The 14292-nt window shown below is 36.4% G+C and overlaps 1 protein-coding gene across 5 annotated transcripts in view; it reads left to right on the top strand.

Moving 5' to 3' along the window:
* CDH13 (cadherin 13) overlaps positions 1–14292 on the top strand; it is a 516496-nt gene that overhangs the window by 347916 nt on the left and 154288 nt on the right. For 4 of the 5 annotated variants that reach the window (XM_074839583.1, XM_074839584.1, XM_074839582.1 and 1 more), the window contains one exon: positions 8307–8485. In XM_074839583.1, the coding sequence (XP_074695684.1) occupies positions 8307–8485 (179 nt within the window). Of the gene's footprint in view, positions 1–8306; positions 8486–9369; positions 9404–9775; positions 9809–14292 lie in introns of those variants that run through there. The other variant, XM_074839586.1, reaches the window with a different exon arrangement.

The raw sequence follows: 14292 nt of genomic DNA, 5'->3' as shown, positions 1-14292 counted from the left end.
TAGAGAAAAGCTAAAAGAAAACATTCGGATTATAAAACAGAGATAAGTGCAGAATATATATTTTTAGTAAGCTCTCTGCTTGGCTGTTCTTGACTATAAAAGTTTGCATCTGCATTTAAACAGCTTGTATACGTCTGAAATCAAATTTGAATGATTGCAGGCAATTCCAATTTTGCATGGGAACTGGGAAAACAGCATGGTGAATCATGTGAGTTGTAAGCATCTCTGACAAAATGTTTCAGCTGTCAAACAGTTCAGATCAAAGGGCTGAGTGAATAAGTCACTCTAGGCAAGAGGTGTTGAGTTTCAGACTTTTTACCTCTGGTAGCTTTGTAAAAGGTGAGGAAAGAGCTTTGCATCCTCCATCTCCGCTGGTGCAGTGATGGTCTAGAGTTTAGCTGGTTATTTCAGTCATTGACCTATCTCTTAGGATTTGAGCTAGCTTTCTGGCAGAGGTTTTCAAATGCACTTGGCATGGTGATAATTTACTTGGGGATTGTGGAAATTTGTCCATTTGAGGTTATCAGCAAAGAAGCCAGTATTCTTCTGTATCTTTTCAAGAATGGTCCTGCATCCTTTTTAGGGGACTGAATTTTAATGATGCTTTAATGTCTCATCTAGTCTTTATTTCCTGTGATTTTTCTGATTGACTTATAGTGCTAGCCAAACTCCAGAGAGAATGTGGGTCCTCTGTGTTTTCTGAGTGTGCCTAGGGCTGAATCTTACTCTTTGTATATTGAATAGCTATTCTTTCACACATAAATCACTGTTCTGTCATATTCGCCTGCTGTGAGATGTTCAATGCATATCATCATTTACATTAAACCATTTACTTCAAGAGAATGTGTTATATTGCTTTATGAATTATGTTATCTGACATACAAGATTATGTTATGAATTGGCAGTTAGAATATTAGAACAGTGGGACTTTTTATAGCTTATGGTCATGATCCAAGAAGTAATTCATGCCTTTTCTTAATAGACTTCACTGGTCAAAAGGGAAGCAGACATGAGAGTGCAACATTTTTACTACAGATCCAGAACTTAGAATCCTAGTTAAGAAAAAATCTTTGATCGTTTGCTTAAATCTACAGCCTGTTCCTATCTGGAGAAAGGACATTGCTTTTTATAGCTCTATTATTCTAAGTCCACTTTCGCTAAATTTGTAATTTCCAGCTCATCCGAAGAAGCTGTAGGTGAACCAATGTGATGAATTCCTCATGTCTGAGCAAGAAAGGCTTGTTTCCTGAAGGAGTAACAATGATGTCGAGTAGAACTGGGAGAACTGTTTAGGGGAAGATGGAGTTGTAATAGGTATAATTTGGTACAGAGGTTCTAACAGCAGCAGAGCAGTCACTATTCCTCTCCTATTTCCCTTGTTCCTGTTATCTGGAGGTTTAGATTCACATTTAAGAAAGGATAAACTTGGTTCAGGAACACATCCCAGCACTTTCCTTTCTTTCTCAGGAACCCTATGTGTTAAAATATTAAGCCCTTTTATTTTTTTAAATGTGAAAAGTTAATATTTTTTTTTAAGTTGAGGAGTTTGACATGTACTCTGAAATAGAGGCGAACATTTCCACCAACCAGCCCTGTTCCTCTTACATAAAAGCCTTTAATAGCTTTGTCACCGCATATCAAGGTTTCTGTTGTTACTGCTATACGTCTATATGTTCAGATAAGGGGGAAGCTTAATAAGTAGTACACTTGGCATAGAGAAAAAATAGCCTATTGCTTTCCCTTGATGGACTGACTTCTTGGGAATACTTTTTGGTTTTGAGTTTGAATATAGAAATGTGTTGAAAAGAAACCGGCACATAAAAATAAGCAGCCATCTGAATAAGTTAGGTTTTAGCATGTGTTTCTACCTGTCTGTCTGGCAGTCAGTCCCTCCCTCAAAACTTTTGAACTCATTACTCAGTTTCCACTAATTTTCTCATAGGGATAGAGTTGTCTGAAGAGTACCTCAAACTCATAAAAGTTTTATGAAAATAAAGGAGGAGAAAAAAAATCCTATTAATGGCCTTTCTAAGGGAATGACTGACTTTAGACCCTTTAAGACATCATCTTATCTATCCAGGAGGTGAGCCTTTGGACAATACCAGATAGGAAATGAAACTTCACTGATATTGCTCCTCATGGAACTGCCGGTTTCGTGCTATCTGTAGTCTCTTTAATGCTATATGGAGTCCATCAGAGAAATGCAAAGACTACATGCCATTTTTTTTTTTTTTTTTTGTGAGGGAAGACTGCACAGTGTCTAAAATCTTAAGTTATCCCAGTCAGGGACCACGTGTTTCATATTTTGTACAACCCAAGATCTGTGATGGGGCTCTTAGTATTATGAAAGAATAAATAATGCTCTTTTTATTTGCTTTATAATTTCTTGTATCTGCACAAAGTAAAGCATGTTTCAGTGTACATATGCTACCACAAAATCTCATAACCTAGTATGTACTGATAATATATGCATGATTTGGGAATTGGTGACGGGGCTAAGAATTGTCAGTGTTTCCACCCAACAGTTTTACCCTAAAGAAAGAAACATTCATAGCACTAGAGACAAAGCACAATATACCGAAGTAGCATCCATGTCACATAACTTCAACTAATGCAAATTCATTTACTGACATTTCATATATCAACGTCTCGCCTGGAGCAGCAGATACCTGAAAGCTCTTAAACATCGTTTTCAGTCATGTGACACTTTACCCTACCGTATGGCTAGGGACAGTACTGTATATAATTCATTCTCAAAAAGTCCCAGGAGTGAATAACTTATTCTACCAAAACATCTATATTACTCATGAGAACAAAAGTTAAATTCTGTATTGCTAAAGGTTGACCTGCTCATACAGCTTTACTGTTGTCGTACTGTTCAGCTAGGAATGTCCCATTATTTCTTTCTCAATTTATGTTTTCTGTCTGCATTAACTCTCCATAGATAGTAGCAATTCTTAACAGTTCATCTCTACTTAAGTTTGTTTATTATTATTCCACAACTGATAGTTCACCAGTGCTCTCCACTCACGCTGACTGCAATATGTTGCCATGCCCAGTGTACTGACCGGTGATGCTATCTAAACTCTAGTTTAAAAAGTATACACATATCCTGAATTTGCCAAGCATCCAAATAGACAATGTGAAAAAGTCCTGCAGCGTAGAAAATTATTGCCCTGTACAAATATAAGATATACTAAAAGCCTGAGCTCATTAATTCTTACTAAATGTCTTTGCTATTGAGCAAGGCCTTCAAGTTTTTAATAACACACATAAGTTAATAACTGCAGTTGCAATTCAAATGCACTTGATTGGAACCATAATAGACCTTTCTTCTTATATTTGTTTTGCTTCCCTGGGGCTTGTTGTCTTTATAGTACAAAATGACAGTCAAACATGTAATTAGTTATGATGAGTATGGTAGTCAGGAGGGTATCCTCCTTTGCTCCTTTCCCTGAAAGTTGGTATCTTTTCTTTTCCTGTAGCAATAAATGTAATGTGCTCCAGACATGTAGGTAACCCTCTTGATTTCTTCCTTTTTCAGCTCATTTTTCATTCTTTGTTCTCCTTTTTGGGTTAAAATAGCTTTACTTTTTTAAAGTATGCCACTGTGCAACAGATTATTATCAGCGTGCAGAGGTACATCTGAACTTGTGAGAAAGGTGGAAACAAAAATCAGCAACGTTAATTAGGAAAGTAGACCCTGCCCTTTCTCTAGTACGTGTAGAAAACATTTAACGTACTGAACATACAGCGGAGACTCCCAAAAAGAGTGAAAACAACATGAGAACTCCAGGGTGAACTTTTTGAGCACCGTAGTTCTCATAAAGTTAAAACTGTTCAGTCTTTAAACTGGATAATATTTTAATGTTAGTACTCAAATTCAGAGTTGTCTTTTAAGGCTTAAGCCACTTGTTCACATTTCATCAAGCTGGAAATAGGCCTCATTTCCACTATGTGCCAGTCCTTTTTGTAAACCCAGCAGCTGAATATAATAAATAAATTAAATAAATAAAAGGGATGGGGGGTTAGTAATAATCTCATCTATCAGCTGAACTGTTCCCAGTGTTCTCTTGGCATCTTGACAGGAAAAAAAAGGCACCAAAAAAAAAGAAAAGAAAGAAAGAACTAGAAAGGTTATTAAGAGGTAAATAACAAAATGCGAAAGAGCTTTTTCCCAAGAAACCATCTGCTCCAATCACCACAAAATTGTGCAAGCATTGTGTTTTACTTCTTAATGCCTAAGGGGAGTTTTTTGCCAATATTTCCAAGCCAGCTTACAGGCCAAATGAGCAATCAACAGATGGATAGCTGCAGCCTCTGGAGCAATGACCTGGCTAGTGGGATATATGTCTGATCAATGAGGAACTCTGGGAGGTGCAAGTAGAGGTTTTGAGTGATTATGGTAATAGTGAAACTGCCCAGAAGGTGTGACAAATAAACCATGAATATTGAAATACAGCAAAGCATAACTATACCTTTACTGAGAGAGACTGACTCAATGAGTATCTGTGCATCATCGGCAGAACTATAAAGTTGCTGATTTTGCAGACACTTCTTCCTCAGCTTGATAAGTTAATATATATTGTTTAACATGATAATGTAGCAAGCTGTTGTTTTGTGGTTTGAAAGCCAGCTGCATTTGATTGATGCCAGGAATGGAAGTATTTATAAAATGACACTGAATTAGAAGTAGTCAGTTTATGGGTCTGGGGAAATGAATCTTTTATGAAGAATAAAACTTTATGATGAAGGAGTAATACTGGGGAAGTGTGCATCTTGAATTAAACTCTTTTGACTGGATGTATGCTGTAGAGCCTTTTAAAATAAAAATTTGTGTCACTGTATTTTTAGGAAAGAGATCTCCATAAACATTGTCTTTTGGGGTGGTCCAATCCCAAATGTATGGTCATGTGTGGTCTCTCTGTGAACACCCCAGCTAGGGATAGGAAGGCTCTTCCCTGGAAATACAGCTGTTGGACTTCTCCAAAAGGTCCAATGGAATATATTTTAGCTGCTGGCTTAAAGCTGTTGTGATTTTGGAGGCATCAACCACAAATACCAGCCCATTCTAGATTTTTGTATATGAGGGGGTTTTTGTTTGTTTAGTTTTAATGTAACAGAATACAGAGTAGGTACTGCTGTGCTTTTAAATGAATGGATGGCACTGAACCATGGTTGGTTTGCAAATCTGCTTGTGAGCACAAGAGCATAAAGGGTATGTTTCTGAGGACAAGCCATTCTCAGCATGCCTGCAGAAGCCTGGCACCAACTTTCAGATCAGTGCAAGGGCTTCCTTTGAGCCACAATATTCCGCAGCTCCTCTGGTTGTTGTAGTGATGTGAGCATATAGATGATGTTTAAAGAGGTGTCATTTTCTGTATTTATGTTCATGAACAGAAAACAGGTAGCACCTTATATAAACTGTACTAATGCATAATGACATCTAAAGACAACCCCAAATTTTATGTGTGTTTTTACATCTGTTATATGAACTTGTGAGAATAAAATAACTTTCACTTAAATGTAAATGCCACTTTGGTAGCTAGAAACCAGTATCTCAAAACTTCTGACAGGAGCAACATAGAAGAAAATGGATCTAATTCTCAAGAGCTTTCATCCTGGAGCTAACATCTCCATGCAAAATGAATGTAAAATTCAGCTCTTCAGAGTTGCTGGAATTTCTTATCTGTATGCACCAAAGGAGTGATTGCACAGAACAAGATAATGTCCAGTGAGTTGAAAGGCTGAAGAACTGCAGCTGGCAAATCAGAATCAGATTCAGCCATTGTATTAAACCAGTTTTATGCCAGAGTAACTGAAGATTTGGGGACTTACATCAGATCTTAAAATCTATGTGTGCCTTCCACAGTCTTATCATCAGAAATATTTTAGTAGAACTGTCTAGACAACTGTATAAATAGGATTTCTACCTGAGTATACATTTTAATCGGTTTCTAAATCTCTGCTGGGCATCAACTCATCTAATAGATTAATAATGGTAGCAACTGTATATTCATTTGAAATGTAGTCTAATGTACTTGAATATAGCATCTGATGAAATTGCATTTTTCAGAAAACAGTTGCATACCGAGACCCATTTGATTTCACTTGTACTTGGGCACTATTTAAGATCCCTTGAAGATTTGCCTTAATTGTTCTTTATTTCACTGAATTCTTGTGACTTAGGAGATCTTTGGGAAACACATTATCTAATACAAATATAACTTTCTTAAAATGCAATAAATATCTAAAAAATAGCACAGTGTGTTGTACTTGTGAAAAGAGGGTGAATCTTCATTCTTCAAAACAGAAAGCTGCTCTTTTTCCTTCTGAAGAAGTCTCAAACAAAGTAGGCGAAAATATCAGGGCTAGGATTATCTTGTAATATTGGAAAACATAGCATGGTATCCAGTGGTAAGCTTCTTTTTGAGCTGTCTGACCTTTAATCACTGGTGAATAAAACCAACATGCTGTCAGATCTCTGTTTGTTTTCTCAAGGGGGTAACTCTGCCCGAAGTAGCAATGAAGCAAAACCTTTGAGAGTTTATATTCAAGGTCACCACAACAAGAGGCAATACTTTGCACTCTGGGAAGTATGGCAAAAAAAAAAGAAACATACCTAAACAAGCTGGTTGCGTTTGTTTAACAGTGAACCAGGCAGGTGTTGTCATTGTACATGAATAATACGAATTTCTCTTCTGCTGACACTTCCAATGTAATATCTTAGGCCTTGTCTGTACCAGAAGATTTTAATCACTTGTAGTTATTTTGTCACAAAGGGCTATGTGGATACTGAGAACAGATCATATGGTCTTACAGACCTCTTAAGAAATTAAAATGTATTTGAAATGTTTTTTGTCATGCTATTTAAAAAAATACTTGCCTGAAAGTCTATGGGGGAAAAGAAAGGGTTAGCCACCACATAAGAACTAATCTCTAACAAAGAATTATAACTAATTTTGACACTGTGGTTCACAGATTGGATATGGTTTCAGTGCTAAACTACTTAAATGTAGATTGTATAGATGATGGAGTTTGATAAATGGTTTCAGTTGGGATTTTTAATCTAAAGAATGGATCCCTTCCTAGATTCCTTATTTGCATAAAGTTTGCTAATACTATTTGCATTAATTTGTTACTTAACTTTGATTCACCATTGAAACTAGTTTGTTAATTTGATCATTACTTTATTTGGCAGGATTTTATTATTTCTTCAGGTCAATATTACCAGAAATACTTCAGTTTTGGCATGATGATATATAACTTTCAGTTAGATTTTTTTAAAAAAAAATGCTTACATTTTTACCTATAAATGAACTGATTAAGAATTTATAATGGGCTGAGGGTGAATAACTCACGATTCAGCCCAGGTGTCTAATTACTTCATTTCTTCGGTTCTCAATGTGCTGTACAAAGCAAATAAAAGAATGCTATGACAGAATTTTGTAGGCTATGTCAGCCTAGCGTGCCTGTCTAAGGGAGAGGAAAAGACTTGATCCTGTGATGCAGGAGTACGTGTTCCACTAGCTAAATAGAGAATTGGCAGCATCTCAGTCCTCCCTGTATTAACTGTGATATAGAAGAAGAATTGAGATTTTTCCTGTGTACATCATGTAGGAGTCTGTGCAGTCAACAGCATTTACCTTATTGCATTCTACAGCAGAACTGTGTGCTACAGGATTTTCATGTTAAAAGAAAACCTTCATCACTTGAAGGACAGCCTGGCAATAGAGGTGGTTTGTTTTGTTGGGGTTTGTTTGGTGGGTGTTTTTTGTTTTTTGGTTTTTATTGAGGTTGATACAGTAAGCCCATAAATTTGTACAAATTGAAATTAGAATAATGTAGGCTTTAATCATTACAAAATTTCTTGTTAACAGAAATTATAATATCCAACCAATTCTGAAATTGTGCAAGACTTTAAAGTGAAGAGAGACCTTTCTCTTATTTCAGCATTGTTATTTTCATCATAAATATCCTGTAGACTTTCTACGCGTAGAAGTGAAAAAGATACATCTGTAGTTCATTTAGTGAAATGCAATTAAGATGGATGGCAACAAAGCATACAAATATGGGGAAATTATGTTAGTCTTATGTCTGCTGCAAACCACTAGTCTTCTGTTGTTAGCTCAGTTGCAAGTAAAAATAATACAAATGCAAGTACAAACTAAGTATCAGGTGAAACTACTCAGTGGTCTTGATGAGATAATTATATATTGTACCCACCTGGTTCTCACATAGGAAGGCAGTATAATTTTACATGTTCTTGCTAACTGCATTCTGTTGTCTGTCCACTTTTCCCTTAGGAACGACTGTGATGCGTATGACAGCATTTGATGCTGATGACTCTAGCACAGACAATGCTCTTCTGCGGTATAACATCCTTAAACAGACCCCTACCAAACCGTCTCCTAATATGTTCTACATTGACCCAGAAAAGGGAGATATTGTTACAGTGGTGTCACCTGTACTGTTGGATCGTGAGGTAAGTGAACATTTTCCTATCACCAGTCTGACATTTTAACATTTGTCTATACTCTGCGATGTGAAAAGAGGTTCAGAGTATTGCAGGGGTGGGGATTCAGATGTTCAACTCTGAGGAATCTTTTAAGAGTTTTGTTTATTTCTTATTTGGGCATAAGAAGTTATATGTTCTGATCAGTATTTATAAATCCTAGTAGTTTATAATTTCTAGGCAAGACATTTAGTGTTGGATGGTGAGAACAACGATCTCAGGAATAAGTGGAATTCAACCTAGAATTACCAACTGAGCATTTGGAAGTTAAAAATACCCCAAACCTAACTGTGCATTTAGCTTGCTATGAGATTGTTAGTTTGATGCTTTAAATCCTTTTCTATTTTTTTCCACTTTTTATTGAGTGAACTTTAAGGGAATAGTTAACTGGGTACCCCATAGACAAAAAATGGAAATACAAAAAAGGAATAGTAAAGGGACAGGTAGTCTGCATGTGGTTTTAAGGTGAACTACCATAGTGCCAAAATCTATGTTTATTACAGATCATTAACATTATGAGAGCATAAATTGATAGTAAAGAAAGCTTAGGTATGATCATCATGTTCAGAAGATAATAAAGTAGACCAAATCTGTTAAGACAAAGGTTTAATTATCAGAATATGAGAGATCCATGCACCAATACAATGATGACCCTGAAACAGTTACTCTGTAAATCACCATTTCCTTTGATTACATAGGCCTGTGTGCTCTTAGGATCCTGGAGACAACCAAGTTCTTTCCTTGCAGGCTGTTTCGGGTCTGTTCTGATTTACTGAACTTGTCTTATAAGTTGGTTAGATTCAGGACTGACCAATGTTCTCAATATTCAGCACGTTATTTCTCATTTTAACCAGATAAAAATGATGCCCATATCACTTCCCACTTCAGGTGAGTAGTTTTTCTGCAGATTTTTCCAACAGCAGACATTTAATGGGTAAACCAGACACATATCTAGAGACATAGTGCAGTAAAACTAAGGTCTGGGTCTGTAGATCTATCTTTTAGGTTTAGAGATATTCCAATTCTTTCATACTTGTGTGGCTGGCCACAAAATCATGCCCAAGATAAGATTTATACAATCACTAACTTTTTGCCTTGTTTCCCTTCTAAATTCATTGTTTCAGTTTAAAAGCTTTATACTGTTTTCTAAAGTCAGTTTAAGTATTTTTATTCCTAATAGATAACCATTCCCCAGATTAAACCAATTTACTCAAAATTAGAAAATCAATGGAAGGGAATGAACATGCCTGCTTTTCCTAGTTTCTTCCAAAGGTCACTGCTGATTCATGAAATAATGATGCTGTCTCCATAGAAGAAGCCTGGCCTCAATCGAACGGATATTGTGGCTGGGTAGTATATCCTGAAAGCAAGAGCTGAATTCCTCATGATTTTTAATAATAGTCAATTCAATACCTTTACTTGAAGGTGACATGGCACGCTGCAGTCTTGTTGAAACTGCAAAGTAATTTTTGTTGTTGCTGCAAATACTGTGTGTTTTATGAGCCAAAATGTAGGGCTGTGTAAAATTTTAACACTAAAACCAAGCATTATCTGCAGTTTTGTCTTGTCAGGTGAAAAGCTTGGGAAAAAGTATGTTTTCCATTTCTTCACAAGGTGTTCTGTGTTGTGCTCTGTCATCTTTCTGGGTTCAGCTGCTTTTCCCCTTGCTGCTTATGTATATCTTGTGTAGAAACTGGTAGTCGTGTCTCCTTTTTTAGATATGTGGAGTTAGTAGTTCATGGTCAAAGATGTATAACTTCTATTTTTAACCGTAATAGCAGCTTTTAGGTACAAGTGGCCTAATAATCCTATTCTGAACAATTTTGGGTACCAACACAATCTCAATACTATATAAATAGCTCATGAAATTGAATTATTGTAGAATTGTCTCCCTCAGGTGGAGGGAGACAGAATTAACATCTGAAGGAGGAAATGTCTGTCTAGCTACTGCTTAGGGAATAAAGTATCTGCACATCACCAGGCTTGAAGAAGTGACTTTAAGGATGCTGGAAAGGTGGTGACCAGGAGGGAGCACTATTTGCCACTCCTTTGTAGGATAACAGCTGATATTAGTGCCTTATTGTTATTATATTTTCTCTGGTGAACCTCTGTAGTTCTTAAATGTTTTGGCTATTTGTCACGTTCTTCTATGAAGTGCATTGTAGAAACATGGGACAAAGAAATGATTTTTCCCGTGAAAACCTTGCTAGTAGGTGTGTAACATCAGAGGACAAAAATTGTAGATAGAGGCACTGAATGATGATTGGACAAAGACTACACGCAACAGTATTTGTGAACAGGAGAGGGGAATGCTTTTACCTCCTTGGTTCTTACCCTTTTGTTGGGAACTCAGTGGAGAATAGAGAACAGCAAGTTTTTTCATAATGTTTTCCATTGCTTGGAAAAGAGAATGGATGTTGAACAACTCAAGCTGATCCTTTTTGATGACTGGAATTTGAGTCAGCAGTATTTGCAGGTAACTGGGTGTAGCTCATGAAGGCATACATGGTATTTATATGGGGAGGCAGCAGGGAAGGTGCATTTCTGCTGAGGAGTTCCATAGCTCCAGGAAGTGCAAAGTTGGTCATGGCAAATGTGATTATTCATGACTGCCAGTTCAAACCAGCAGCTTCTTGTAGATTTTACTTAAACTTTAAATTGGGTCAATTGCCTGTGATTTTTCTGTCTTTTGATAACTCTGTTTATTTTCTATTTGAATCTTAGAAGTGAGTACCCATCAAAAGTGTATTATTCTTAGTTGTTCCTTGTAGGTGTACCGTTTAAAACTGTATTAGTCCTAGATACCAATTAAGAAGCTGAATTAAAGTAAAAATTTCTCTAGGATGGACATGGAGAAGGGAGAAGCTATTTCTCATTAATCGTATACATATGCACCAGAGGCAGATATGAACTCTTAAAGCATGTTGAAATACGATTAAAATTGCTCATATTTTCCATCTCTTTTAGTAAGTTTTACCACTGCTTGGATCTTGATGCTTATGGGAAACTTTACATTTTATTTAAGACAACAGAATATAAATTGTTTGGGCTTTTGTTTTGGTTTTTGTCCTTTTTATAATTTTAAGTATCATTTATTTTATGTTTGTGTATCAGAGGGAAGAGGAGACTGGGCATATTACCCAGTGGGAGATACTGAGATGTGGAGATACAACGCATCTGGAAGGTTTTTCACATACTGTATAGTCCATACTATTTTTCCATGCTGCAACATTTTCAGAAAAGTTGCTATGGCATAGCCTCAGAAATTCTTGTTTCAGTGCAAAGAATCAAAATACAGTTATTTACCATAAAGTTAAAAGAAATTTGGCCATCTAGACAGCTCAGTTTTTATATCCAATTAAATATCATCATACATAAGTAAACATCTAGGTTAATAATTTTAAGGAGATGAAAATCAAATCAAAGCTTTTTTTTTGTGGTGATACTTTAGAATTAAAAGTAAACTCTTAAGTAGACACTTTTAAAATAAAACAAAATTTAAAAGAAAGGGAAAAGAAAAGCATTAATTTGTTTCTGGTGAACCTCAACTGTGCATCTGTTTGTTCTTTTAGCTATATAGCATGAGCTCAAAATGAAGACAATTTTTTTTTAATTCCTACAAGTCTTCAAAATTTCTTTTCTGTGACTGGCATTTATTAGGTCTCTTGTTAAATTGAAGGTATGGAGATGGGAATGCTCCTTGGTGTGTTAAGTGACCTCTCCTTCAAAGGCTATTCCAAAGTTCTGTGCATCAGGCAGCAGAAGGAATATGTAATGTGAAAGGCATCACTCTCTCTCTTTAGGGTTGTTTTCTGTCTTGTACTATCTAGAAACAGAAAGGTCATCTTGGGGCTTTTTTTTGAATTCCCTATCCGCTTTCAGATCCCCAACCTAGCTATTTTATATTCTTAACTTTGGTGGTAATTGAATGGTTGTTTGATTTAGCACAGATGGATGACAGTGTGTGCTTTGGAGCTATTTCCATAGTATAGTATCACCTACAAAAGCATCAAGCAAAAAAGTCATTCTCTCCAGAATGCAGAAAAAGTGTGTGTAGGAATCCCACAGATTACATCCAGCAAGCTGCTGAGTGCTTTTGATTTCTATTGACATCTGCTGAGGGAAGCCAAGTGCTTCATGCCTCCAAGGAAATACTTAGCACCATGCAGGATTTGTATTTATATACCAGTGTATTTTTATTTATAAATTTTTCAGATTGAAAATTGTTTCCAAAAGTACATGATCCTCAGGGTTTAAAGCAAAACTCAGATAATTTCTCAAAGAACATCCATTTTCATTTTCAGAAGGCAGGTAAGGACATATTTTTGAAGATTAATGTGGTTTTTTTCTTGTGGGAGTTAGGCATCCTTGAATGTGTCAGCAATAAAGATTGAAGAGTGTTAGGGGGCAAATTATACCTCCAGATATCCATTGGAGAATACATTTTGATTCATAAATTCAGAGGAGAAGGATGCCCTCCATCAAAGTGTATGGTCTAAATGACCCAAAATAGAGCACAACAGGGGGGAAGAAAAAAAAAAAAAAAAAAAAAAAAAAAAAGAAGGGGGAGGGAAAGAAGAAGAAAAAAAGAGGAAAGAAACCTTGAGGAAATGTCCTGAATTTCATATTTCAGGGATGGAGAGTCCACTTCAAAGTGACACTTCCCTGCAGTGAAAGAAAAATAATTCTCCTCGTGCATAGGAGGAGAAAACGCTTGTACTCTTGTAGAATCAACTCTTAAATTTCCTTTATGGATCAGTAATCAGTTTTTCTGCTTACCCACAATGCTGTTTTGCCAGTGTTACAGACCCCTCTGCTCTACAGGAAAGTGGCTGTATAGTTTGTATAAATTTTATATGACTAAAATACTATAAGAAACCTGCCACCACATTTGCTTAAGTGAAATATTTACTTCTCACAGTTTGAGGAGTAAAATGCTTTTGCTTTTGATAGGAACTGCTGTGCTTAGTTTGAATTAAAGTTAACAAATAGTTTGAGATATCTGCTACATGCTGGACTATATGCTGTCACATATATTTTTAAACACCTCAGGAAAACCAATTCAGGTAATCTGATTCTGAGAACTCCTGGGCTAGTTTCAGTTAAATGCAATGTATGTTCTGCAGTGAGACTGACACTCTGTGTGCCTGCGCAAGCCATGCCACCATTTCAGTAAGCAAGTACTATATTCTGTAACCATTTGAACCAACCTTGGTGCATCAGTCTACCATTGTTTGAATCATATATACCTTTCCCTCTCTTTATTACTTGGAAACATGGAACTGAAAGCCTTATGCCATAAATGATGAGAAATCTGGCGTTACATTAGCCCATTCTCCTCATGTTTATGTGGACCACTTGTAATAACGTAATAGCTGGCTGAGCCTCCCGCTTAACCGGATCGCTCTACACTTTAAACAACAGCTGCAACAAAAAGCAGTGTCTAACAGCTAGCAAATATCCATTCCTGTCCACAGATTGATGAATGACTGTACAGTGGCTAGCAATTTTTCAAGTCAACAGCAGCCCACCGATACATATTCACCAATACACTGCTCGCATGAAGGAATGAATGCTTGCATAAATGTTCTTTACAGTATGCAACCAGTTCTGCTGTGATAAGTAAATCACAGTGTTCTTGTTGATAGGGCTTAACTTCTCTGAAGGGGTAGCAGTAGGAAATAGAAAAAACTTGTCCACTTCTGCATATGGACACTACCCTCTTTATCCATATTTTCCATTTTGGAGGTATGTGTCTTAAGCAGTCAATATACTTA

Source organism: Strix aluco, chromosome 14 (genome assembly GCF_031877795.1).
Source record: "Strix aluco isolate bStrAlu1 chromosome 14, bStrAlu1.hap1, whole genome shotgun sequence".
Taxonomy (NCBI): domain Eukaryota; kingdom Metazoa; phylum Chordata; class Aves; order Strigiformes; family Strigidae; genus Strix; species Strix aluco.
The sequence above is the reverse complement of the archived record's forward strand: the minus strand, read 5'-3'. Positions and strand labels throughout refer to the sequence as shown.